The 26,029-nt window shown below is 44.2% G+C and overlaps 1 protein-coding gene across 2 annotated transcripts in view; it reads left to right on the forward strand.

Annotated features, from left to right (window-relative positions):
- Positions 1-11,575, forward strand: part of ZNF131 (zinc finger protein 131) — a 29,822-nt gene extending 18,247 nt beyond the window's left edge. Inside the window, exons 4-8 of one of the 2 annotated variants that reach the window (XM_068271816.1) lie at positions 591-735; positions 2,884-3,247; positions 3,350-3,572; positions 6,877-7,007; positions 9,707-11,575. In XM_068271816.1, the coding sequence (XP_068127917.1) occupies positions 591-735; positions 2,884-3,247; positions 3,350-3,572; positions 6,877-7,007; positions 9,707-10,351 (1,508 nt within the window). In that variant the 3' untranslated portion in view covers positions 10,352-11,575. Of the gene's footprint in view, positions 1-590; positions 736-2,883; positions 3,573-6,876; positions 7,008-9,706 lie in introns of both variants that reach the window. The other variant, XM_068271815.1, reaches the window with a different exon arrangement.
- Positions 11,576-26,029: the final 14,454 nt, after the last annotated feature.

The following is a 26,029-nucleotide window of genomic DNA, read 5'->3' on the forward strand; positions in this document are numbered from 1 at the left end:
GACTGTGTAGAGTATGGCTCTCATACTACAGGAAGGGTGGTAAGATTGGTCTGTGATCTTGCATTTTCCAAAGACTATAGTCTAATGTGTGTATGAGCCTTAAGGATGGGGAATTGTAGGCTGCTTCTCCACCTGCAATCACAGCAAAAATCGTTCAGGCATACAATCGCATTTGTGAAAAAAATCAAGCAAAAACAGATTGCGGTAATGGAAAAGAAGCACCACAATTTTGCTTTTCCACTTGAGAGCGCAATCGTGCTGTGTTTGTGACCCCGAAACCTGCTTTTTCCACTCGCTGCAATTGCACGAAATGGAACTCTGATCGCACTGAAAATCATGCAGGCATATGATTGCACTTGTGCAAAAACAAAATGTGCTGGTGGCATATTAGCACCACGATTTACATGTTAATCTCTGTTGTTGCAATGTGCACAATGCTACCGCTGCACACATAGCAAGTGGAATAGCAGCCTAAGAATTAAAGGCAACATATCTGCTAAATAAAATGGCCTTCTGACTCACTTTGCATTTTTATTTACATAATTTATTTTCCGCAGGAAGGTAATCTTACATTTATTCTTTTACTCTAGGTGTGAGCAATGAAGCCTTCCGGCATCTCATAGAATTTACATACACAGCAAAGCTGATGCTGCAAGGAGAAGAGGAGGCCAGCGACATCTATAAAGCTGCAGAGTATCTCCAGATGCAGGAGGCCATCAAAGCACTTGAGATCAGGTACTGCAGAGTTCCTGCACATTCCACAGCTGCATTGTATGTATCTCTAGTGGGTCCCCATTCAGTGGTCAACATTAATGGATCATGTCAAGCTGTGCTGTGGTGAGGCGATAGTTGGATGGCCAGTGTTCTCCCTATGCCCTATTAGCTGGGCGCTCCGCCCCCGGCTAGCTATAATGAGCGCCCGGCTGTCCTCTGCTCCCTTCCTCGCTCTCCTCCTCACTCCCCGCCTATCGGAGCCGGCCTGACAATACTGCAAACATGAATCATGTAATTCAGGTAGCATCCTCTAGGGGACAGCAGTGCTGTACCCTGGTACAGCAGACGAACTTCCTCACACTCTCTGTTGCTGACACACACTATGAGGGAGCAGCTAGTGCAGGCATGGGCAAACTTGGCCCTCCAGCTGTTAAGGAACTACAAGTCCCACAATGCATTGCAGGAGTCTGACAGCCACAGTCATGACTCATAAAGGCAAATGCATTGTGGGACTTGTAGTTCCTTAACAGCTGGAGGACCAAGTTTGCCCATGCCTGAGCTAGTGTGTGCCTCTCATTAATATTCACTGTAGTCTTAGCTGGCCCCTCCTCCTCAAGGTGCTGCCAGGGTAAGCTTTTCCTATGTCTGAGAAAAGCGTACTGTGTGATTTCTGTGTTCCTGTCAGATGGCTGTGGGGCCCTTGGCCTTACGGAAGCACCGTCCCTGCGTATTCCTGTCCCGTTCTATAAGGGCTACATTTTCCTGCCACATGGCTGGAAAACAAATTCTAGGGAGAACACTGGATGGCTATGTTTTAAAGCAAACCTGAACTGACAGATTGATTTTAAAATTTGAAAAAGATTTCAAGTCCTATACATATTTTATTTCACTCGCAAGTCTTTGTGCCTTTAGCATTCCTCCCGATCCCTGTTAAAACATGTTTCTTTACTTGACTGTACCAGAAGACCCCTGCCCTGCACAAACACATGTTTATGGCTATCAAATGCTAATACACAGCCCCTAGCATGTGAGATTAATTAAGAGTATATGTATGTCTACAGGGTGAGGTAACTTTTTTTTATTTTTTATTTTTTTTTAATTGTAAATTTTTTTTTAAGTTTTATTTGGGTATATTTTTGGGTGTGGGGGGTAAACAGTTAATTTTAAATGTAATTTGTGTCTTTTTTGTATTCAAAATGTATGTGCATGTATTTTTACTATTTGGCCACAAGAGGGCCACAGTGAGTTTTTGTTTTTCTATCCTGTGAGCGAACTACGAGGATATGGTTTTTTTTTTTTTCGTTTTTTTTTTTTTATATTTTGTTTCAGAAAGACCGCGGCCTCTGAAAAGAAGCCGTCGATTTTCCTACCGGGGACTTAGATCGATGAATGGGATTAATGGGTGGCTGCACGGAAGCGGGCGCCGGAGCACAGCAGCCTTTTGGACGTGAAAGTCCCGTCCAAAAGGCGAAAATAGTTAAAGTGAACCTCTGGACTAAAAATCTCCTCAGCAGCACTGAAAAGGCTTGGTGTTTAACAGTTTCACAGCATCATAACTTTGTTTTTCTTACCAAAGCATCATTTTTAGCTGCATTTTTAGCTAAGCTCCACCCATCAAAGAGAACTGCCAGGGCTTTTTTTTCCCCTGATGCTGTGCAAAGTATGATAGGATTTGCTATGTTATTCACGTTGCCTAGCAACTGGGAGGGGTGATCAGGACACAGGACAGTTGGAACTGTGTCTCATGCTCCCTGTCCCTCCTTTCAACCAAAAAAGATGGCTGCCCTCATAAAATCAACATTTGCCTGTTCTTTTAAAACAGGGTGGGTAAGAGATTATATTGCCTATCTATTTTAATTAACATAACTAATGTAACTTAATGACATTATGTTTGTTTAGGCTGAAGTTCCCCTTTAAGGACATGAGGTTTTTTTTGTGATCACTGTGATTGACTCACAGGGTCATTGGCTCCTGACCACGGTGTGTAACTCAGTTGTCGTTAGACAGATGACTTTAGTGGCGGCGTAATTAAAACTACGCCGTGTCAGGCTTAAGCAGCCACAAGTACAGCGTAGTTTTATCTAGGAAAGGTCTTGAACTGGTTGAATGTTTTATATTTTTGATTATGCATATTTAGTCGTTTATAAACTTTAACTGTGTGTTTCCTAGGAGTAAAGAGACTGTATTGATCGAAGAGAAAGCCGATGATGATGATGATGACGATGATGAAAGCGGTAAGAAGTGGAATATTGAGGATTCCAGTAGCCTGATATCAGAGGCCGTACCGTCTTCTGAGGGGGAACCTGTGGAAATTGAAGTGGAAATAGCTGAAGGAATCGAGTTAGACGACAACATGGAGGCTTTGGAAGCAGTGACCTCTCCCGAGCAGTCGGTGAAGTACATCCAGGCTAGCGGCACTGATGACTCTGCTCTCGCCCTATTGGCTGATATCACCAGCAAATATCGCCAGGGCGAGAGAAAAAGGCAGCTGCAGGATGACAATGCCAATGAAATCGATGCTGCGGGCAAACAGGTAGAAGGCTTTGAAATTATGGAAGTTCATCTCTCACATGTCAACAACATGTTCCATTGTCAGAAATGTAATCGTTCATTTAAATTGTTTTACCATTTCAAGGAACACATGAAAGCGCACACCGCTGACAATTATAAGTGCGAAATATGCAATAAAAGCTACGTCCGCGAGATCGCCTGGAAGCAACACCTCACCTGCTACCATGTGGAGGAAAGCGGGGCATCCAAGAGGCCAAAGCCAGGCAAAAAAATCCACGTTTGTCAGTACTGTGATAAACAGTTCGATCACTTTGGACACTTTAAAGAGCATCTACGGAAACATACAGGTAAACCTACCCCGTGGTATTATGGTACTGTCCAGCAGAGGGCAGCCTTACCATAGCCAATCTGCATTGTACTCCTAAAACAGCTTTGATGTAGGGAAGATAGCGGGCTGTGATCTGTAGTGGCCAGCAGTATAACATCAACATACATGCGTTTTGTTGATTGAAATGGACCTGAACTCTTGGACAGAAGGAAGGAAAACAGAGAAATGCACCCTGTATGTATTTAGAGAGTTTAGCCCGTCTAATTCTCCCTCACCTGTGACTAATCACAAGTGTAATTTGATCCCTCAGCTGTGTCCGCTGCCTGCCACGGCAGAGATCTCATTTGTAAACACAGGATGCTAACAATATATCTGCTTCTACGAAAGCAGGAAGTAGGCAAACTGCAGATGTATTGTAGGATTTGTATCAGCTGTAACAATTTTATTTTCTTTAAAGGTTATTATGCTGTTGCATATCTTTATAGGAGAGAAGTTCTGAGTCCAGGTCCGCTTTAATAATGTTTCCAGGTTTTTAGGGTGTTTTTTTGTTTTTTTTTTCCCCCTCCTCCTCCCCTCAATGAAAGCCATTATTTTTTTTACAATAAGACTTGAAAATGGAGTAAGTTTCATGGCACCTCTGGCTTTCCGCAGTGCAAGGGATGATTGCACCGATAGCAGCTTGGTCTGTATTTTTATGGCAGAAGAACAAGCAAGATGGAGTCTCATCTGCATAGGACTCCAGGCTTGCTTAGTAGCTCCAATGTGGGTGCTTATATATAATCCTGCCTGTTCCCATAAGCTGTTTGTTACCAATAGACAAGAGAAGACACGGGAACATTTGTCACACTTTTTTTTTCTCCTGGTGGGCTCAAAGCGCCAGAGCTGCAGCCACTAGGGCGCGCTCTATAGGCAGTAGCAGTGTTAGGGAGTCTTTGTGAAGGTCTCCTTACCGAATAGGCGCTGGCTTACTAAACAGGAACAGCCAACCCTGGTCAGCCACCAACTCCCCCCCCCCCCCCCCCCCCCCCCAAAACAAATTCCCGGTGCAAAATGCGGGGATCGATTCCTGGTAGAGGCAGAGCTTTGTGCAGTAGCTCTGCCTCTAATCCCGTCAATCCCAGCTGATTGCCACATCTCCCCGCCCCTCTGTCTTCTTTCACTGTGAGAGGCGGAGATTGACGCTAATGGAGGCAGAGCTACAGCACTAGGCTCTGCCTCCCTGGGCGGCAAAATCCACGACCTGGAAAGTCGTGATTTAACCCTCCCCCCAGGTTTTGGGGGGTTTAAATACAGCGTTCTGCTGCAGGGATGCAGCGTTTTAGCTATGCTGATATTGTTGAAGATAAATGTTAAATAGAATTTTAGGCTTCAGACTCTTTTTAAACATTATTTTAGATGTAAAGGGTAAGTTAACATGAGTTGTTATGAGTGGTAAAGTGCAGATGTTTTACTACTCTCATAATTGCACATAGTTGTCTGTCCCAGCATGGGTAGTTGTGTGGCAGTTTATTCATGCTACTGTTCTTCCATGGGCTGCATAAAAACTGCCAATCCTGTACTTTTGTATGAGGTTGAGGAAGGTAACTGCTCCGTGAGGTTTGCACACATGCATGAAGGTTGCTGGTTGCACAGATTGGTACCCGATATCGCACATGACCATTTGTGGCCAAGTGCTGTTCTGCTTCGATGGAGAGGGGAAGAGAGACTACGCAGAGTCGCTCGATAGCGTGTTCAAGGGGAAGGAGGGAAACCTTGGGTCCAGGCTTCGCTGGCGCTAAAGATCTGGCATACTGTATATTTATGTAAAACCCAGTAGCACCTGTACATATACACGATTCTCAGCTGATGCGACTGTTCAGGGAGTGGCCTCTAGCATGTGTTCCTGGCTTAGACTATGCAAGTAGAACTCATTCTTCACCCTCCCGATCCGTCCATGTGATTAAGGCTTAGCAATTGTAAAACTAAAAACCTAAAGCTGGAGGATTAAAGTGTGCACACTCTATCTGCCGGAGATCGATGTTCAAAAATGGTTGCCTGATCGTAATTTCAATCGATCTTAGGATGAAATCGATCAAAATTATCAATCGTACTTCAGGAAAGATCTAGCTTGAGTAGGGCACAATGGTAGGTAATTGCTTAGGACCCCAGAGCCAGTGACAGCTCTCTCAGGCCCCCCCCCAGGATCACCCCGTCCCCCTTCCCTTTGCTAAGCTAATAGTGCTTCCCTGGGGCCTCTCTGGAGTACTTGCGACAGTGGAGCGAACTCCTCTCTCAAGCCAGAAGTATGTGTCCTTCCATCTTCATTTTGGCATACTTTTGTGACCCGTCAGCATGTTATGTGAGTGCGTACATGTCGCCAGGTCACCAGGATGGAAGGACAAAGACTAAAGGGAGCATGCCGGCTGGATAGATGAGTGAAAACCCTGCAGGGGCCCAGAGAGAGAGACCGCTATTGGCTTGTGGGACCTTGGGGAGACAGTATTAGGCAGGTTTCATAGATTTGCAATGTGGCAGGAATGGATGCCTCTGATCAGATGCTGGTCTTAGAGGGATCTATCTTGGCCATGTTGGGTATCCATCTATAAGTGTATGGGCACTTTATCTTCTACAAGTGTTATCTCTTCAGTAGGCTGCAAATATTACATACAACAGACCCAGATTTACCTCACAGGAGCCTATAGGCACAGGTGTCCTGGCATCTTAGACTTCTCACTCCATGAACCCACAAACCCCCACCAAAGTGCACCACGAGTGTGCTGGGTGGCCCAGCTGTTACTTCACCCTTACTTCCCTTGGCAGTAATGGGTAGCTACAGGTGTGTCTTAATGCTGAGGCTACCTCTTGCTCTCTAACACTAAATAGCTAGAGGTTTCACCAAGTATTAGGTAGCTAGAGGTGCCCCTGACTGAAGGGCGCTCTTGTCAGTGGAATACAGAGAGTAGGGTGAGTAACCTCTCATTTATACTCTCATCAGGACTCTGCATAGGGAAGGCAGGAGATGGGCGCGAGGAGAGGGCAGTGAGTAACCTCTCCATCATCAGACGCCTGTAGGCACGTGCCTGCAGTGCCTTATGGTAAATCCTGCTTACTGATTTGTGTTGTGTAATCTATGAAAACTGATTTTAGCTTTAGTATCAAACCTTTTCCAAAATAAAAACAAAGAAATCATTTTTGGTACTAAAGTGATCATTTTCTTTGAATTGTTGATATATGCTTTCCAATAGTTGTGGTGCTCAGATAAAGAGTTGATCTATTTTAACCAGGCATCACAACATAGACTTAAAATGTGTATAATTTTTTTTTTTATTTTTTTTTTTATCCAGGAGAAAAGCCATTTGAATGTCCCAACTGTCACGAGCATTTTGCCAGGAACAGCACACTGAAATGCCACTTGTCAGCCTGCCAGTATGGAGTCGGTGCTAAGAAAGGAAGGAAGAAGCTTTATGAATGTCAGGTGAGCACTACTCTGGTAATTGCCTGCTTCAGTGGTCTCTCTCTCCCTTCCCATCCTAGTACTCATGTTACATCAAAATAAAAGATGTAAAAATAAAGGTGTGCATATACCTTTTTACGTAAACCTCTAAAGCGAGAACTATATGGCAGTTGCTATATTTCCTTTTAAACAATGCCAGTTGCCTGGCAGCCCTGCTTGTCCATTTGGCTGCAGTAGTGTTGGAATCACACCAGAAACTAGCACGCAGCTAATCTTGTCAGATCTGACCATAATGTCAAACGCCTTATCTGCAAAATGCTTGTTCAGGGTCTATGCCTAAAATTATTAGAGGCAGAGGATCAGCAGGATAGCCAGGCAACTGGTATGGCTTAAAAGGAAATAAATATGGCAGCCTCCATATCCCTCTTGTTCCAGGTGTCATTTAATAGAATTACCTTTGCTCCTGCTGGGTTCTCCTCCTTGGTGACCAGTGGGGCCATCTGCTGCTCAGTACCCTTCCCAGTCATGACACAGCAGTGGGTGGTGTGGCTTAGCTGTAACTCAACTAGGGATGGTCACTTACCCGTAACTTTCGGTCCATAAGACACACCTGGGTTTAGAGGACTAAAACCAGGGTAAAAAAAAACAACAAAACTAAACCTGGTGCGTCCATGGTTAGGGGGCGTCTTGTGGATTTTTTTTCCCCTCAATTCCCCCCCCCCCCCCCCAATTATAACCCCCTTATACCTCTTGTGTCCTTCTGTCCCCCTGTGTCTCTTCTGTCCCCAGATGCCTCTTCTCTGTCCTACCCCCCCCCCCCCCCCGTGTCTGTCCCCAGGTGCCTCTATTGTCCCCATGACCTCCAAGGCCTCTTTTTTTTTGTACCCCTGTGTCCCTTTGCCTCTTTTTTGTCCCCCTCTGTCCTTGTACTCAGTGTCCCCAGATTGCCTCTTTTGTCCCCCGTGTATCCCTCCAGTGTCCTGTGTCCCCAGGTGCTTCTTCTGTCCCCTGTGTGTCTTCCGTGTCCCCGAATTGCATCTCTCGTCCCCCTGACAAAATACGTTTTCCAATGATCTCAATACCAATTAATTAATTGTGACTTAACCCCTTAGTTGAAGGGGGGAGTGGGTGCTCCCCTCAAAAATAGGCAAAGTGATACAAACAGATTAGGGCACCTTGCTTTTAATGTCATTCAAAAATACAAAATTTTATTTGAAATTCCATAGATCACTAAATGCACAATATAATTTAACCCCCCCCCTCATAAAAATGCAAACATGACCACAGAATGGTGTTGAATAAGCTCACAGCCGGCTTTGTAGGCGCATCCACTCACAGCAAACTCACATGGAATCCCTACTCGTTCATCTAATTTACTATATGGCTTCAGCCAATTCATTGGCAATCCTGATTGTATGTTTGTAGACACTACAATGTTGCTTGATTGTCGCAGCGAGTTCCTGGTAATGATACTTGCTCTGCAGGTTGTCCCCTGGAATAGTGTTGTGCCTTATGCTTATGTTATGAACGACGAACGAACTTTTAATTGAAGAAAGAACGACCTAAGTAAAGTTAGTTGTAAAGGTGTGTAACGATCTGATCGTTAAAACGAATGTTACATCACATAAAGCAACGATTGCGCTTGCGCATAAAAATGAAAAGTTCCATGGAGAAATAGCGAAATGCGCATGTCAAGCCTAGTACGAACGATCGTTTCCAACAATGTACTACTTTTGCAAACGATCGTCGTTGGGAAAAATCCGCCAAGCTAGATCATTCGTTTTGAACAATCTAGCTCGTCCGTCGTTAGACTTCATGGTCGTTGGCTGCTTTTTTCAAACGATCGTCGTTTGAAATGATCGGGGAACGATCGTTTCAAACGACTATAGTCGCATGTGTGTACGCACCTTTACTGTATAAGCAGGCTTGAAATTAGCAGTCTAGTCACTATAGCATAGCTTCAAATGAGCATATTTTGCAATTTGAGTGATTTCAGTTTGTGATTTGCCAGAGGCTCTCACCCCCATCCAGGCGCTCAGTGTTGCTGCTCTGGTCTCACTCCTCTCACGCTGCTGGAATTGCATAGGCATGATTTCCATACGAAAGAGACACCACTGGGGTCAGCAACTTCAGACCATAAGACGCACTGACCTTTCTCCCACACTTTGGGGGGGGGGGGGGGTGCGTCTTGGTGTCATAATTATTTGCAGTTCAAGTATTTTTCAACGTTGATGCAGGATTATGCAGGTTTTGCATGTGAATATATGTAGCTTGAAAATGAACCAGAAAATGACTCAAATTAAACCTTGGCAGGATCCAATCAGTCCATTTTCAAGCTGCATAGATTTGCATTCAATTTGTATAATCCTGCACTAACTCTGAATAATTTTATCTCGCTGACCATTCTTACATTTATTTTATTTTTATTCTAGATTAGACATCTACATTTATTGTAATTTAGTTCTGCTTAGTATTGTGCATACATACTGTGTATGTAAATCCTATCAGCTTACTTCTGCTAATATCCTTTGGAAATGCTGATCCTAATTTTTAGCAATCTTCTGCAGGAGCCTGCTTCCGAGATGCCTAAAAACCTCTTGCACGCATTTCGGACAGTCTTTAGAAGTAGAGAGGGGTAATGTTGTTTGAAATGTTGGTGAAATGGGATGGTAATGCCTCAAAGTAATACTCTTCTTACAATGAAATTCTCTTTTTTTTAGGTTTGCAACAGCGTCTTCAATTGCTGGGACCAGTTTAAAGATCATTTGGTTCTACACACCGGAGACAAACCCAACCACTGTACTCTGTGTGATGTGTGGTTCATGCAAGGCAGTGAACTGAGGAAACACCTTCGTGAAATGCACAGCATCTCAGAGAGAATAGTAACTGAGGTCATGCTTCCGTCCGAATCGGGGGAAATGGAGTCTGTGCCTTCTATGACTTTTGTGGAGCAGGTGGAACAAGTCCATATGGTGCCTGTCGACCAAGTTATCCAAGTGCAAGTAGACCCTCCACAGCTTACGGTAGGCCAGTTACACCAAGATCTCCTAGAAGTCAGCCAAGTGAAAGGCGCCCACATATTGGATCTACAAACACAGGTACACATGGGACACATTGAGGTGGAACATCTTCAGCTGGAACCAGGTACAGAGGTTCACGTTGAGGAGGTACATGTAAATCAGATACACATGGAGGAAGTTGAGGCCGAACTTCTGGATGACTCCAATATTCAGCACATTGAACATATTGAAGAGCAGACCTGCCACACAGAGGAAGCAGAACTTCATCAAATAGTTCACACGGAAACTGAAGACTTACAAATCCGGCAGATGGAGATTACACACATAGAGGCTGCAGCCGAGTAGCACATTGCACTGATGGCAACCAAACAAAAGCCAATGTTTAACAGGGTGGGCTACATTTCCAGATACTTTTGAACTACAGAGAAACTGTTTGACAGACAGTATAAACCAATGGGTATTCCTAAATTGTGATAAGCTGTAGGAATTTTTTTTTCTAGGAATCAAACGACCCCCTGAACAAATGTTTTGGCGTAGTAGAACAACCAGATTGGAGCCTAGTATTTTTAGTTGATTCTTAATGACAGCCCCCACCTGAGAGCTGACACTATCTGCCAACTAAAACAGGAAGTTGTGCTGCACCGTTTCAGTGTTGTCTTGCCCCATGGGGTATAGTTTGTTCAATTTGTCATTTTCTGTAACCTCGGTTTCTTTTGTTTTGAGGCACTTTGGCTTTAAGTAAGCCTCATGATTGCTTTTGTTAGGGAGGTGTTGTATTCGAATCCAGGTTCTCCTCTAGCTGTGGCAGTGGATGGTGTCAGAATCGGGGCTGCCACTGGGGTATTGCAGTATTGGGCCTAAGACTATGGGATAGAACAGGCATGGGCAAACTCGGCCCTCCAGCTGTTACAGAACTACAATTCCCACAATGCATTTGCCTTTGAGTCATGACTGTGGCTGTCACTCCTTCAATGCATTGTGGGACTTGTAGTTCCTTAACAGCTGGAGGGTCAAGTTTGCCCATGCCTGGGATCGAACCATTCTAGTAGCTTGCTTTTAGAACTTAAAATGGATCTGAACTCAGAACTTCCTCGCTGCTCTATAAGATACGCAGCAGCATAATGACCTTTAATGAAAAACATTTCTTTGTTACTGATACAAATCCTGCAATAAATCTGCAGAGATTCTACATCCTTCTTTCATGGAAGCGGACATAATCTTAACATCCTGTGTTTATCAAATGAGCTCGCTGGCAGCTGACACAGCGGAGGGATCAAATTAAAACTTTTTAGTCACAGATGAGGGGGGATTAGACAGCCTAAATTCTTCAAATACATACAGGGTGCATTTCTCTCTGTTTTCCTCCTGTCCTGTGCAAGAGTTCAGGTCCACTTTAAAGAGAACCCGAGGTGGGATTTAATGATGTCGGGCACAGATGCTGGTTGTGCACACTATCACCAGCCTCTGTTGCCCTATGGTGTGCCCCCAGGACCCCCCTGCGCTCTGCTATCCCCAGCGCCATGCTAGCAAGGCTGTTTACATGTGACTGTCTGTCAGCGCCGCTCCCCCGCCTCCTCTGTATCAGCTACCCGCCCGCGTCCCTTCCCTCCAATCAGCGGGAGGGAAGGGACGTGGGCGGGTAGCGCCGATAAAGAGCAGGCGGGAGGGCGGCGCTGACAGACAGTCACAGGTAAACAGCCTGCTGGGGATATCAGAGCGCAGGGGGGTCCTAGGGCACACCATAGGGCAACAGAGGCTGGTAATAGTGTGCACAACCAGAATCTGTGCCCCACTAACATCATTAAATCCCACCTCCGGTTCTCTTTAAAGGGGGCACTGAAGTGTACATTCTATGGGCCCCGTGAGATTTTGTTGGTCTGGTGGGGGTCCTGGAGAGAACGAATTAAACACTTTAAAGTTTCCAGGAATACTCCAAGAGAACATTTCAAAAGAGTTTAACTTTTGTTAAAACCCGGATATAATAATTGTGTAAAAGCATTTTGTAACTTAGTTACTAAACATTATCTTGTATTACATTCAAAATGTCCTTCTTTCAGTCAGCATTAATATACTTGGTGCATGTCCAGGATTTTCTAGAATTCCAACTTCTCTGCATGGGTAACTGGCTAATTCATTTTAATAGAAGCCTGCACAGTGCTTAAAGGACAACCGAGGTGACATGATGAGATCGACATGTGTATGTACAGGGCCTAGCACACAGATAACTAGGCTGTGTTCCCTTTTTTTTCTTTCTCTGCCTGAAAGCGTTAATCAGGTATGTAAGTGACAGTTTTTGTTCAGGTCAGACTATATCGTAACCCTCACTGATAAGGAATTACAGCAATAAAACACTTTCCTGTCCGTAAATGGCTTCTGACAGGAAAGAGATAAAAAGGGTAATTCTTTCACAGATTTGAGCTCTGGCATACTTCAATGAAGGTGTCATTGAGCAGAGACAATGAAACAGTAAAAATTTAAAAAGTCTATTTAAATATAAAATAAAACTGCGGGATATCGTAAAAAGTCACTTTTAGGATGAGGAGGATAGATAAAATGATCTTATCTCATCTGTATGGTGGTTGCCATCTCCTCTGTTCAGTGCCGTGTTTTCATCTATTCGGCGTTAAGAGATGCACTCTCATCCACGGACTACATCTCCCAGTAGGCATTGATGAAACACTGCGGAGGATATGGCAGCCATTACGTGGATGAGAGGACACAAGGAGCAGCCCCTGTTGGTAATGCCGCTTAACCCAACCCCTACTGCCCTCTACGACACTATTATGAAACTCCCTTAAAGGGGAACTGAAGTAAGAGGTATACGGAGGCTGCCATATTTATTTCCTTTTAAGTGGCAGCCCTGCTGGTCTATTTCTCTGCAGTAGTATCTGAATAACACCAGAAACAAGCATGCAGCTAGTCTTGTCAGATCTGACTTTAAAGTCGGAAACACCTGATCTGCTGCATGCTTGTTCAGGGGCTATGGCTAATAGTATTAGAGGCAGAGGATCAGCTGGGCTGCCAGGCAACTGGTATTGCTTAAAGTGAACCAGAGACGAAGCACCCTTGTGTATTTTACCATAGAAATCAGTGGGAACATTAGAGAAAACATTTACCATGCTCTCTGTTCCATCCTCACTGCTAAAAGTGTCTGTTATCTAGCTGAGATAAGAATCCCGGACTGAGCATTGATTCTGGCTTTGCTATAATGACTCAGCTATAATGATTCCTGAGCAAAGCCAGCAGGGGGCAGGCTTGGACTTGAAGACAGCAAAGAACACAGTCTCAGCTATAATTATTCTGTAGCAAAGCCAGACCGACTGCTTAGTCGGGATTCTTATCTTAGAGGTGATAACAGGCAAATTAAACAGAGAACAATGTAACAAAGAGCAGATTAGGTGTTTACTGTCATGTTCCCACTGATTTATAAGGTAAAATACATGAGGTTGCTTCATCTCTGGTTCTCTTTAAAAGGAAATAAATATGGCAGCATCCGTATACCTCTCTCTTCAGTTCCCCTTTTAAGGGGAGGTTCATTAGGGAAAAAAAAAATTCAGTTCACTTCAAAATGATGCCTCCACAGAGTAAGGCTCGGTTCCCACTTGTGCCGGAACAGCAGGAGCAGGCAGTGTAACGTCCACTCCGGTGGTCTGGCTGCGGCCCGGGGCAGATGCTCAACCCCCATAGGCTTTATGGGGAACACCTCCATCTGCCTGGGGATTATCGCAGACTGCACAGATAGGCTGCGGATCCATTGCAGAGTGACCAGTGTGAACGGACGGCTCTGATTTATAAAATTGGAGCCGTTCATACGATGAGAATGAACAAAAAAAATGTCCACACTCCGCTCTAGTGGGAGCAGATCCTTAGGGCCTGTTTCCGCTACACAGATGCACCGCGGCTGTACTGACACCAATGCATGGCAATGGAACAAACTCCACTGCATGCTGGTTGTGCGGAGCGATCGTAGAATCTGCAGCATGCTGCAGAATCTTGTACGGCCGCACCCGCCCATCTCCTCCTATACATGTCCACATCAGGAGATGCAACAGTCGCATCGCATCTCTTCTGCCAGTGGAAAAGGGGCCTTAACCTTCAGTTTATTTATAGCCCCCTCTATACCAATTCCAGGCGCGATCGATCGAATTCGATTGGATCAAATTCAATTAGATCGATTAAATCCGACATGTCCAATCAGGATTCAATCATGTGATCAATTTTGGCTAGTTTTCAGTGCAAATCGATCACATGATCTATCGAATCCCGATTAGACATTTTGATTGAATCGATCTAATCGAATTCGATCGATTTGCGCCTGAAATTGAATGGTGTAGAGGGGGCTTCAGTGACCGCTTGTCTTTGATGAATATTGTTACACATCCAGAGATGCGGTGTGTATCTTAGCACAATGCTGAAACTGACATGATTATATCCGGCAGACACTCCCATTTAGCACTTAGTCTGGAATTTATTGGTTTTGGGTGTGTCATTGAATATTAGGATAGATCAACTTAAAATATGGAGATCACTTATCCATCCACCCCCTGTGTGACATCAGAATGCAGCCACTGGCTGTGCTTTATGATTCATTTGGTTAAGCAGGAGAATCTGCATTGCCCATACAAAGACTTCTGTTTCATGTTTTGATTCAGCAAGGCAGGGGTTGGGTAAGTGAGCCTTTCCATTAAAGCAAACCTGTAAGGGAAACGAGAGTTAAAATAAATAAATATATCCTTATCTAAGTAGTGAGAAGGCTCTGGCTGCTCCAAAGGATTCCCATGTTGTCCTTGATGCCACCACTGCTGCTTGGGACCCCTTGTTACCGGGTGGACTGCATGTGCAGATATGGTCTGCAGTAGCATGAATCCACATGGGCATGGAGGAAGAGGCTGCACAAAGGGTCTTCATGCTGCTGCGCGGGCACTGACTGCATTTGCATCTCCCCAGTACAGTAACGTGTCCAGGAGCAAGCTTTTGTTTGCTGTGGTCAGCACGGCCCCGCCCAGGAATGGTGGGCTTAAAGAGAACATGAGGTGAGAGAGATGTGGAGGCTGACCTGTTTATTTCCTTTTAAAGAGAAGCGTCTCAGGTTCCATACTTACCTGGGGCTTCCTTGAGCCCTTTTGAGGCTGCTCAGTCCCTCAGCGTCTCTCCGAATGGCTTCTGTCACCCGCAATTCGGCCCGAAAGCTTTGCCTAGTTGCGCTTCATTGCGTGCTCCCGTGGCTGGGAGAGGTTGTAGTTCGGGGGGAAAAAACTCCCGGCCGCGGGAGCTTGTAGGGTTCATGGCCGAGTCGCATATGTGCAGAGAAGCACGACTTCCAAGATTTCAGGCTGAATTTTGGGGGAACGGAGCCACCCGGAGAGAGAGTAAGGAACGAGCTGCCTCAAGGGGGCTTAAGAAAGCCCCAGGTACGTAGGGTACCAGATATGCTTTTAGTCTCGGGTACACTTTAAATAATGCACACTGCCTGGCTGTCCTGCTTAATCTCTGCCTCTAATATGTTTAGCTGAACAAGCATGCAGCAGATCAGATTTCTGATAAATCTGAGATGATTAGCTGAATGTTTGTTTCAGGTGTGTTGTTTAGTCCCTACTAACCAAAAGGATCAGCAGGGCTGCCAGGCAACTGGTATTGTTTAGAAGGAAATAAGGATATAAAAATGTCAGCTTCCATAGGTGTCTCACTCTCGGGTTCCTTTTTAAGAATGATCCAGGAAGCCTCTAAAGTATTCCCTGTACTGGGGTATCTATTTTATTTTTATTCTTTTAAATCAACTTTAGGTCCTTTAAAGGACATCAGAGGTGACATGATGATATAGACGTGTGTAGTGCCAAGCACTCAAATAACTAGGCTGTGTTCCTTTTTTTCTTTCTCTGCCTGAAATGGTTAAAAATTAGGTATGCATGTGACAGTTCCTGTCTGGGTCAGACTACGGTGTAACCCTCACTGATAAGGAATTGCAGCCATAAAACACTTTCCTGGCAGGAAAATGGGTTCTGAAAGCAGGAAAGAGATAAAAAGGGTCAACGGCTCATAGATTTTACCTCTGGCACACCCCAATGAATGTGTCATTGAGAAGAGGTCATGAAACCGTAAAAAGTAGATTTAAATATAAAATAACTGTGGGATGACTAAAGAAGTCCTTTTTAGAAGGAGGAGGATAGATACAATTGTTTATCTCACTAGTTTTTCACCTTGGATGTCCTTTAAACCTTTTTTTTTTTTCTTTTCTCATCAGCATTGTAGTATTACATTGTTTCCCTGTTATTTATTAATAATGTGTGTGATCATTTTTTTTTTTTTTTTTTTTTTTTTTTTTTTTTTTGTGGGAGGGGTTTGTGGGGATGAAAGGTTGTAATGGGGGCGGAGGGTGTTCTACGCCGTCAGGTGGGAGCTGTCATGGAAGAATCCTTGAAAAAGTATAGTCCTAAGTTTTTCTAATAAAAGTAAAATGTTCAAGCAGGCGCCTGAGTGGATGCTCTACAATACATTACAAGCCACAAGAGATTCATAGCCATGGAGGAGTAAATGGAAATTTCAATATGAAGATTTTAGCTTCCTTTTTGTACATTTTTTTTTTTTATTTGTTTTTGCATGGTCTCTTATTTTTTTTTGGAGGCATGAAAGTTTAAAAACAGCAGCTCTTACTGTGCCGTGCAGAGGATTCTGGGAGCAATGACAGCCTGCCTTATCAATTTTGTATTGAGTTTTTTCATTAATAATACAGCGTCTTATGATAAGCAAAACCACTTCCAGGCTCCATGTTTTATTCCATCTGCCATTTGTTGTTGTATCTTTTGCTACCTTTATTTCTGCTGGCTGCACAGTGTCTATTCTTTCATGCCATTTGGTCTCAAGAAACCAGTTTAAAGAGAACCCGAGGTGGGTTTGAAGAATATTATCTGCATACAGAGGCTGGATCTGCCTATACAGCCCAGCCTCTGTTGCTATCCCAAACCCCCCTAAGGTCCCCCTGCACTCTGCAATCCCTCATAAATCACAGCCACGCTGCTGACAAACAGCTTGTCAGAGCTGGCTGTGTTTATCTCTATAGTGTCAGTCTGCTGCTCTCCCCGCCTCCTGCAGAACTCCAGTCCCTGCCTGCATCCCTTCCCTCCCTGCTGATTGGAGGGAAGAGACAGGGGCAGGGAATGGAGCTATGCAGGAGGCGGGTGAGCAGCTGAGACTGACACTACAGATGTAAACACAGCCTCACAGCACGGCTGTGATTTATGAGGGATTGCAGAGTGCAGGGGGACCTTAGTGGGGTTTGGGATAGCAACAGAGGCTGGGCTGTTTAGGCAGATCCAGCCTCTGTATGCAGATAACATTCTTTAAACACACCTCGGGTTCTCTTTAACCTGCTGAGCGGTCTGGACGAGCTCAGCTCGTCCAGTACCGCCGGAGCCTGCCGCTCAGGCCCTGCTGGGCCGATTTGGCTCAAATAAAAAGCAGCACACGCAGCCGGCACTTTGCCAGCCGCGTGTGCTGCCTGATCGCCGCTGCAGTGCGGCGATCCGCCGCATGCAGCGGCGAAAGAGGGTCCCCCCAGCCGCCTGAGCCCAGCGTAGCCGGAACAAAAAGTTCCGGCCAGCGCTAAGGGCTGGATCGGAGGCGGATGACGTCACTCCGCTCGTCGCCATGGCGACGAGGTAAGCGAAACCCGGAAGGCCGCTCATTGCGGCCTTCCGTGTTACTTCTGGCCGCCGGAGGCGATCGGAAGAACGCCTCCGGAGCGCCCTCTAGTGGGCTTTCATGCAGCCAACTTACAGTTGGCTGCATGAAATAGTTTTTTTTTTTTAATTAAAAAAAAAACCCTCCCGCAGCCTCCCTGGCAATAGAACGCCAGGCAGGTTAAGTTGCACCTAATCAAAGATCATCGAGCTCCTGTCCTTATGATTTGTGATAGAATTTAGTGCTGCCAACTTATTAAGCGACTGTTGGTACTGGTGCTGGTCTAGTGCAGTGACATTTGTTCACAGAATCGGTGATCCATACTTTTAAAAAGGAATGCAGAAGTGAAAATAAATGGGTACAGTAGAGTCGCAACTGGAGAGAAACTGTCACTTGCATACCTGAATGTTAACTCTTTTGAGGCAGACACAGGAAACAAAGGAACACAGCCTAGTTATTTGTATGCTTGGCACTGTACAGATAGGGTTATTTTCACCTCTGTATTCCTTTATGTCAATGTGTAAAGGGACTCCGAGCTCTAAATAAAAACGAAATCGGTACTCACCTGGGGCTTTTTTGCAGCCCACCGTAGGTCGGGAGGTCCCACGGCGTCCATCTGGATCTACTCCCAGGGCCTGGCCAGAAATGACTCCCGGTGACACTGGGCCCGAGTGTCAGGCTCCTTCTTCCTGAAACGTCACGTCTCTCGTCACCACGGCGGCCGGCGTGACAGTACGGCGCATGCGCGATTACACTGGGCTGCAGAAAGCCCCAGGTGAGTTCCAATTTAGTTTTTATTTAGAGCTCGGAGTCCCTTTAAAGTGTACCAGAGCTGTGGGAAAAGTCTGGTCCAGTCTGGGTCTTTTGCGCATGCACAGTAAACTTGGACTGGCGCAACCGAGCCTGTTACTGGGGCAGAACCCTGCTGAATTGTAGACCGCGGGAGGACGGCGTGGGACTCTCGTGTTTATGCTGCTGGAGGAAGCTGCGGGAGAGTATCAAATCTTTTTTTCCCACAGTTCTAGTATTACTTTAAGACCCACATGCAATTCACTTTTTCACCAGAGTTTTCTCCTAGGAGATAATTTTTCAACTATTTAAAATAATTTTTCAGCACTTTGCAATTGTAAAAGTACCAAAAAGTAGGTGAAAAAGTACTATCAAACTTATTTTGAGTAATTTTTTGCCTGCTGATAGTTTAGAAGACATTTTATTGACAAATTTGAAAATATCACCTGGGAGAAAACTGAGGTGAAAAAAGGAATTGCATATGGGCCTAAGTGTCTAAATGAGAGGGGTTTTAGCAGCTGCCTGAGGTTGTTAGTCCTATTCCTGTTACTGTCACATCTCCAAGTCTGTCAGTTATACAAAACTGTGAGAATTCACCCAGAAGCATTGAGTTCAGTATGATAGGCTTATTGGAATCCCTCCAGACTGGCCAGTGCTGAAGCGTAGGAAAAAAATAATAGTTTAATAACCGGACAAAAAGCAGTTCCTGAGGAGAACTACTTGGCTAAATACAGTTCAGTTCTCTTTAAATCACTTTTCCAGATACTTTTATTAAAAAGAAATGGCCCTCCCTCTTACACTCCACTAGACAGGGGTTCTAAGTGAAGAATTGCAAGACCGGTAATTGGGGCACGGGCGCCGCCATAGGCCATAATGTGAATTATGGCTATAGTGGTGCTCACCAAGTATGATCTGCTGCACACCAAGAGCGCTTGCTTCTGAGCGCTTATAAAAATGCTAGAGCTTTGAAAAGCATTTGGCTAATGTATTTGAATTGGGTGGATCACACCAGAGCGATGAGCTTTTTTTCCCCAAATGCGGGACCTGCAGCATTTCTGAGCTTTTCTGAGGCGATTCAGCCGCAATGTTCAGTATAGGAAAGTGGAAAAACGCTATATCAGAGCAATTTTTCAAGCGTTTTTATTACAAAAGCTGTTCAGTTCCAGCTCTACTGTAACAAAAAAGTACATGCCTAGAATCGCCTAGAAAAATAATTTCAAAAACCACTGAGTGTTTGCGATTATGCTATCGCTTTTTGCTGTGCACTGGCCCTCAATTATGAGATATAAACTGCATCATTTGGCCGCCAGCAATAGCTGGAGCCTGAATTACGTCCCCTCCTATTCAATAAGGTTATCAGTAGGGGAATAGTATCGAAAATAGTTGGAAATTTGGAAAAGCAGGGCAAGCAGTCTTTTGGTTTCACCCCCCAGATTTCCTGACGTGTTTTTCTTGCATACGTGTGAAGAATTGCCTTACGCAGTCTGTCGCTTTGCGGTAATCCATGAGAATCTTCCTTCGTGTAGGTGAATCACCCGAATGGTTCAAATCCCTCCGTGTGTACAGGGTTGAAGACATTCTGATAAACAAGGCTGACTGTGAAGTACACATTTTTTATGTCTTGGCAAGATCTGTGTCCAAGTGGATAGCGACTTGCATTCCTATGCCCTGCGAGGGATTCATAAACTTATCAGTGAGCTGCTCTTTTTCCCTACTTTTAGTGTAATGGGGCTGGGGAAGCAGGTGAAAGCTCTTTTCAAGCAGGTGGAAGTGGTGTTATACCCTATGCTGTAAAATCATCAGGCATAGAAGGTTTGCATGATATTTGCAGAGATCTGGCCCCTAGGAAGGAATATGGACATATGCTCTTTCCGTAATACATTTGGAAGAGATGGGCACACAGTTATATCACATCTTTAGGTTGGGGTGGCATCATACCTTGCTGACAAGCAGTGGAACAGCTAATGTTCTTAAAGGACCCCTCCTTTAAGGGTAAGCAGTTAAATGATACCAGAGCCTTTGGACAAACTGGAGGAGCAGGCATATACTACTGCCTGTCTTACTACCTGCCCCCTATAGCTCACCTAAAAGATCCCCAGGATCCTCTTCTGGTTGGCAGGGGCACGCTGCACATCACATGCGTGTGACGTCACGTGCATGCCGCCGCTTGGCCCCTTTAGCAGTCCGGGGGCCAGCAGAAGCATGGCTCTCCATAGGCTGCCAAGTCTCCCTAGCAATGGAGAATTCTCCCTTCTGCTGAGGATTCCCATTGGTCGGTTTCAGCCCAATGGAGAATCCCAATGCTTCTGTCACCCTCCAGGCTGCTCTGAATTGACCGAGCGGTGGTGATGGATGGCGGGAAGTGTGAGTATTACGCGGCAGTGGCGTGGATGCGGGGACTAGCCTAGTGAGAGCAGACAGGCTTGCATTGGACACGTTGTCCCGTCCAGTCCGGGGAAAAGTGGCAAATCCAGACTCCGACGTTTTCTTTCCGTGCAGCATGGATCCGTGTGCGATCCATTTTTCTGCACGAGTGGAAACAGGTCCTATTTTTAACAAAGAATTCGCTTCCTGCGTTTCTGCTGAGCTTTAAAAACGTCTCCCACGGACACTTTTTTTTTTTTATAACAAGTGTGAACTGGCCCTAACTAAATAGTAAGATACCAGCCAGCCTCCCTACTCACGTGCACTCTATTTTGGCAGTTAGACTTTGCAACTGCTGTTCAGGAAATGCTTTTGAAAACAAAGAAAACTCTACGAATCCCCCATGAGCAGATGGACTAGTCCAAAACCTTTCTGTCAGATTTTAACTGCTTAATTTTTTCACTGGAGTGGTCCTTTTTAAGGGTGGAGTGTCACTGTAACAGCTGCTACTAGATGGATTCAGACTTCACTGTTAATATTCTGCCATGATTTGTTTTTGTTTTGATGCAGCCAGGTCATATTTATCCCCTATTGTTGGTTCCTCTTTAGCCAGTTGGATGATGTGGTTTACGTTTCCTATACATCTGTTGTTTACTATCTATACGTATGGTTGGTTTTCAGGGGAATTATGGGTACCTGGCTGTTATTCTTAAACCTAAATCTCTTTACAGAGGCATTGAAAACATCTCAACAGTGGAGATGGGAAAAATCTTACTGGGACCAAAGCGTTACAATTTTTCATCCTTTCACATCGTCAGTTGTTCTCAGTTTTGTCCTCAGTCTGATCCGTCTGTCTGAGATTTTCTTAGTTTACATCTTTATTAAAGAGCTGTGCAGTTAATTTAAAGGAAAACTTGAGGATGTGTTAAATAAACCCAATCTCTGGTTATCAGTTATTGCAGTTAATCTTTGAATTTTTATTTCCTTTGCTTATAATGCACTTTGAAACATTACTGAACACATAATTCTGCTATTGTAAACTGTGGACGTTTTCACACTACCTGTTGTGTTTACATTGATGAGCTGCTTCAATCAGGTTTCCTTTTGTGTTTAAAGAGACACTGAAGCGAAAAAAAATATGATAAAATGATTTGTATGTGTAGTACAGCTAAGAAATAAAACATTAGGAGTAGAGACATAATAATGTTTCCAGTACAGGAAGATTTAAGAAACTCCAGTTATCTATGCAAAAAAAGCCATTGAGCTCCAGGACTTTCAAAGTCGCAGAGAGCTCTGTCTTCTGAAGATTGTTATCTCAACTGTCAGTCACTGTATTTTATTTTTCTCTCCAGAGGAGAGGTCAATAGTTCACAAGACTGCTCTGTAAAATCATTTAGAATTCCGAGTAGTGTGTAAACTGCAAATATTAGAGAATGATGCAATGTTATAAAAAACACTAATTGAAAATAAAAATGAGAATATTTTCTTTGCTACTAACGTTTTAGTAATTATCTGTTCTACATAACCAATTCATTATATAATTTTTTAATTTATTTTTTTTGCTTCAGTGTCTCATAAGGGATTATACTGTTGTCCTCAGACCTGCAATGGATATGTCCCCCCTTCACCCCCACCATCTCCAAACTCCTTCAAACAGGTGAACAGGCAAGCTGACTAGAGAGTGTTAAAAACTTTATCAGCTTGGAACTTCTGGGAAAAAAGCTCCAGGTCAGAACTCGCCTACTCCACGTTCCACTTGCTGTCTTTTCTGTCCTGTCAGCTCTTCTGTTCCACTGGAGTTTCCTCTCGTAAGCCCCACCATTTTTACAGCAGTGACGCCGACCCGGGAGTAGTTACATTGTTATTTGGGTTGAAAAAAGACATACGTCCATTGTGTTCAACCAGAGAACAAAGTACGACACCAGCCTGCTCCCTCACATATCCTTGTTGATCCAGAGGAAGGTGAAAAACCCTTACAAGGCATGGTCCAATTGGCCCCAAAAGGGAAAAAAAAATCCTTCCCGACTCTAGATGACAATCAGATATAATCCCTGGATCAAAATCACTGGGCATTACCTAGTAATTGTAGCCATGGATGTCTTTCAACGCAAGGAAAGCATCTAAGCCCCCTTTAAATGCAGGTGTAGAATTTACCATAACTACTTCCTGTGGCAATGCATTCCACATCTTAATCACTCTTACTGTAAAGAACCCTTTCCTAAATAAATGGCTAAAACGTGTTTCCTCCATGCGCAGATCATGTCCTCTAGTCCTTTGAGAAGGCCTAGGGACAAAAAGCTCATCCGCCAAGCTTTTATATTGCCCTCTGATGTATTTATACATGTTAATTAGATCCCCTCTAAGGCGTCTTTTCTCCAGACGAAATAAATCCAGTTTATGTAACCTTTCTTGGTAAGTGAGACCTTCCATCCCACGTATCAATTGTGTTGCTCGTCGCTGTATCACGAGGATGGTGCTGTGACGTCTCAGCACCACAAACAAAATATTAAGCATACAAACCACTATTTAGGGGTACTTTAAAACAGAGGTGCTGCAGATTTTCTGATCTCTCCGCATAACATGCACACAGTGGAAACTCTTCCATTGCTGTGCATGTGTTTCAGGACACGTGCGATGTGGCTATGTAGCCGCATTGCACTGCTCCTAGTGGAAACGGCCCTTACTTTAAACCACATTATTCAAACAGGATTTTTAACTCTAGAGAATGTAATCAACAAAAAGGGATTCTATTGACTTGGCTCTCGGATGGCATGCATAGAACTGTGCTTGACCGATTTTACAGGACCCTCCCACTAGTTTAAAAAGCCTGCATTGGTGATCAGTACAATCTTTCATTTGTATCACTATTTCCCTCTCTGGTGCAGGGTGTCCCTTAAAAACCCAGTAATATGAATGTAAATAGCAAGAGAGAGCACTGCACTCAAAAACCCTTTTGTGTGTGCTAGAGCACCAAAAAACCATATGCTAAAGGAAGAATATGCTCATAGTCACAGCACCACACAACTATATATATATATAATATAATAGAAAAATGTCACAATTTTATTGATTAATTGTATACTTCCAAAAAGATGTTAAAAACACTAAAAACAAGCCACCACAGTCAATTGGCATATAACAATATCAAGTAATGCTCATAACAATAATTGGCCATCATATTGATTCTAAATAGTATTAGGTAGAAAAAAACTGGTGTGGCTATGCTCAAACTGAGCATGCCCCCATTTGAACCCGGGTTCAGTACCTCTCAAGGAACAATATATAATAAAGTGCATATATTAGTGCAAATGGTGCATATAAAACAATCAGTGACCATATACAATGTAGAATATATATATCTCAATAGTGCAAAAATGATGACCAGAAACCTGGAGGAAAAGTGGCAGGAGGAACGTTTGGGAGAGACAGAAAGTGGGCAAGATACAGTGGAGTGAGGCAGAGGGATACTTATCCGGTATGGATGGCCAAGACAGGAGCTCGTGGTGGCTGAAAAGAGGCCCTCGGTGGACTACTCCACCGGTTCCGCGGCCGTCACGCCGCTTTTTCAAGAGTGCGAGGGGTTCTCCGTGAAGGTACAGCGTGTAACGCTGTTTAAGTACAGGAAGCTGAATACGTCGCGTGTGCGCCATCAAGGACGTCACACGCGGCGTGAATGGGCGTGGCTAGTGGATCGAGGCAATGTGGATTCCGGAGAGACCAGACTGGAGCGCACCAAGAGGAAGTGAGATGACGCAGAGTGAGGAAGTGTCCACGCTGGAGCGCATACAGAAGACGTAAGTATAAAGGAAACACCAGATGGAGAAAAAAGCCACGTAGGAGCGCATTAGAGGAAATAAGCATATAGGCAATAGGTAATACATAGCAAAACTATAATATATATCAAAGAGGAAATATCCATCATTGACTATACATATAATCATCCAAAAGTATATCAATTTACATCAGGGGAGACAATAATCTATCAATTCATTTTTACCCCAAGCCACATCAAAAATCATAAGAATACCCTAATTATATCATAAGGGGCGATATTGTATGGATACTCGCCCTCAGGGAGCACCCACATAAGGGGAACCCCAGAAAAGAGGGGGGACCCAGAGAGCAATGAGTAACAGGTTGGCACCCTGTAAAAATAGAAAATATACAGATATATAAACAGTATATATGAAAAATGCTGGATCCATGTACAGTTCAAAATCCATATTGCACCAATAGGATCGATTCCATTTATATAGTTCCACAGGGATAAACAGCGGCGTAAAATGTCAAAAAAGCGCGACGTACAAAAATTCATTGATGAAGGTCCAATGAGTCCAATAAAGTGATTACGAGTCCACAAGGGTCCAATATATGCATAAACAAGAGTACAATATGCTGTAGAATACACGAGGTCACAATATATATGAACAATCTGTAACAGAAGAGACACAAGGTGAGTACACAATCAAAGAAACCCAGAATAGTCTATCTCCTCATTTAAGCCCTTGGGGGACATGGATTCCAACATAAAAATCCATCTCGCCTCCCTCTGCAAGAGTCTAGAGACGATGTCTCCACGTCTATTGGTGGTCTTAATGTGTTCAAGGCCAAAGACCTGTAAACAATTATATGAACCTGCATGGAAATCCAGAAAATGGGCTGCCACTGATGTAAGACTGTGACCCTCCCTCCGGTCACGTTCAGCCAGTCTTATTTTGGACATGTGCTGCTGAATTCTGACCTTTAATGCATTCTTAGTTTGCCCCACATAAAGTTTAGGGCAGCTACACCTAAGTGCATATATGACCCCTTGTGTCCGACAATTGATATACTGGTTCAATTTAAAATTATGAGACTGTGAAGAGTTACTTATCTCAGACCGGCCACTCATGTATGGACAAACATTACAGGCCCCACATGGGTAACTCCCACGTATGCCTGCTCCAATCGTACGGCCTGTACAAGAGGAAAAATGACTGGTGCAGAGTTTGTCCTTTAAAGTGGGACATCTCTTAGCAGTGATGGATGGATAAGGTGCAATACAGCCCTTCAAATCAGGGTCTGATTGCAAAATTGGCCATGTATTTTTCAAAGCCCCATGAATTTCTCTCCAGCTATTGTTGTAAACAGTGCTGAGTCTCACCAGTTTATCATCCACGCGTGGCCTCTGATTGATAAGTTCCGTTCTCCTCT

This window comes from Hyperolius riggenbachi, chromosome 1 (genome assembly GCF_040937935.1).
Source record: "Hyperolius riggenbachi isolate aHypRig1 chromosome 1, aHypRig1.pri, whole genome shotgun sequence".
NCBI lineage: Eukaryota > Metazoa > Chordata > Amphibia > Anura > Hyperoliidae > Hyperolius > Hyperolius riggenbachi.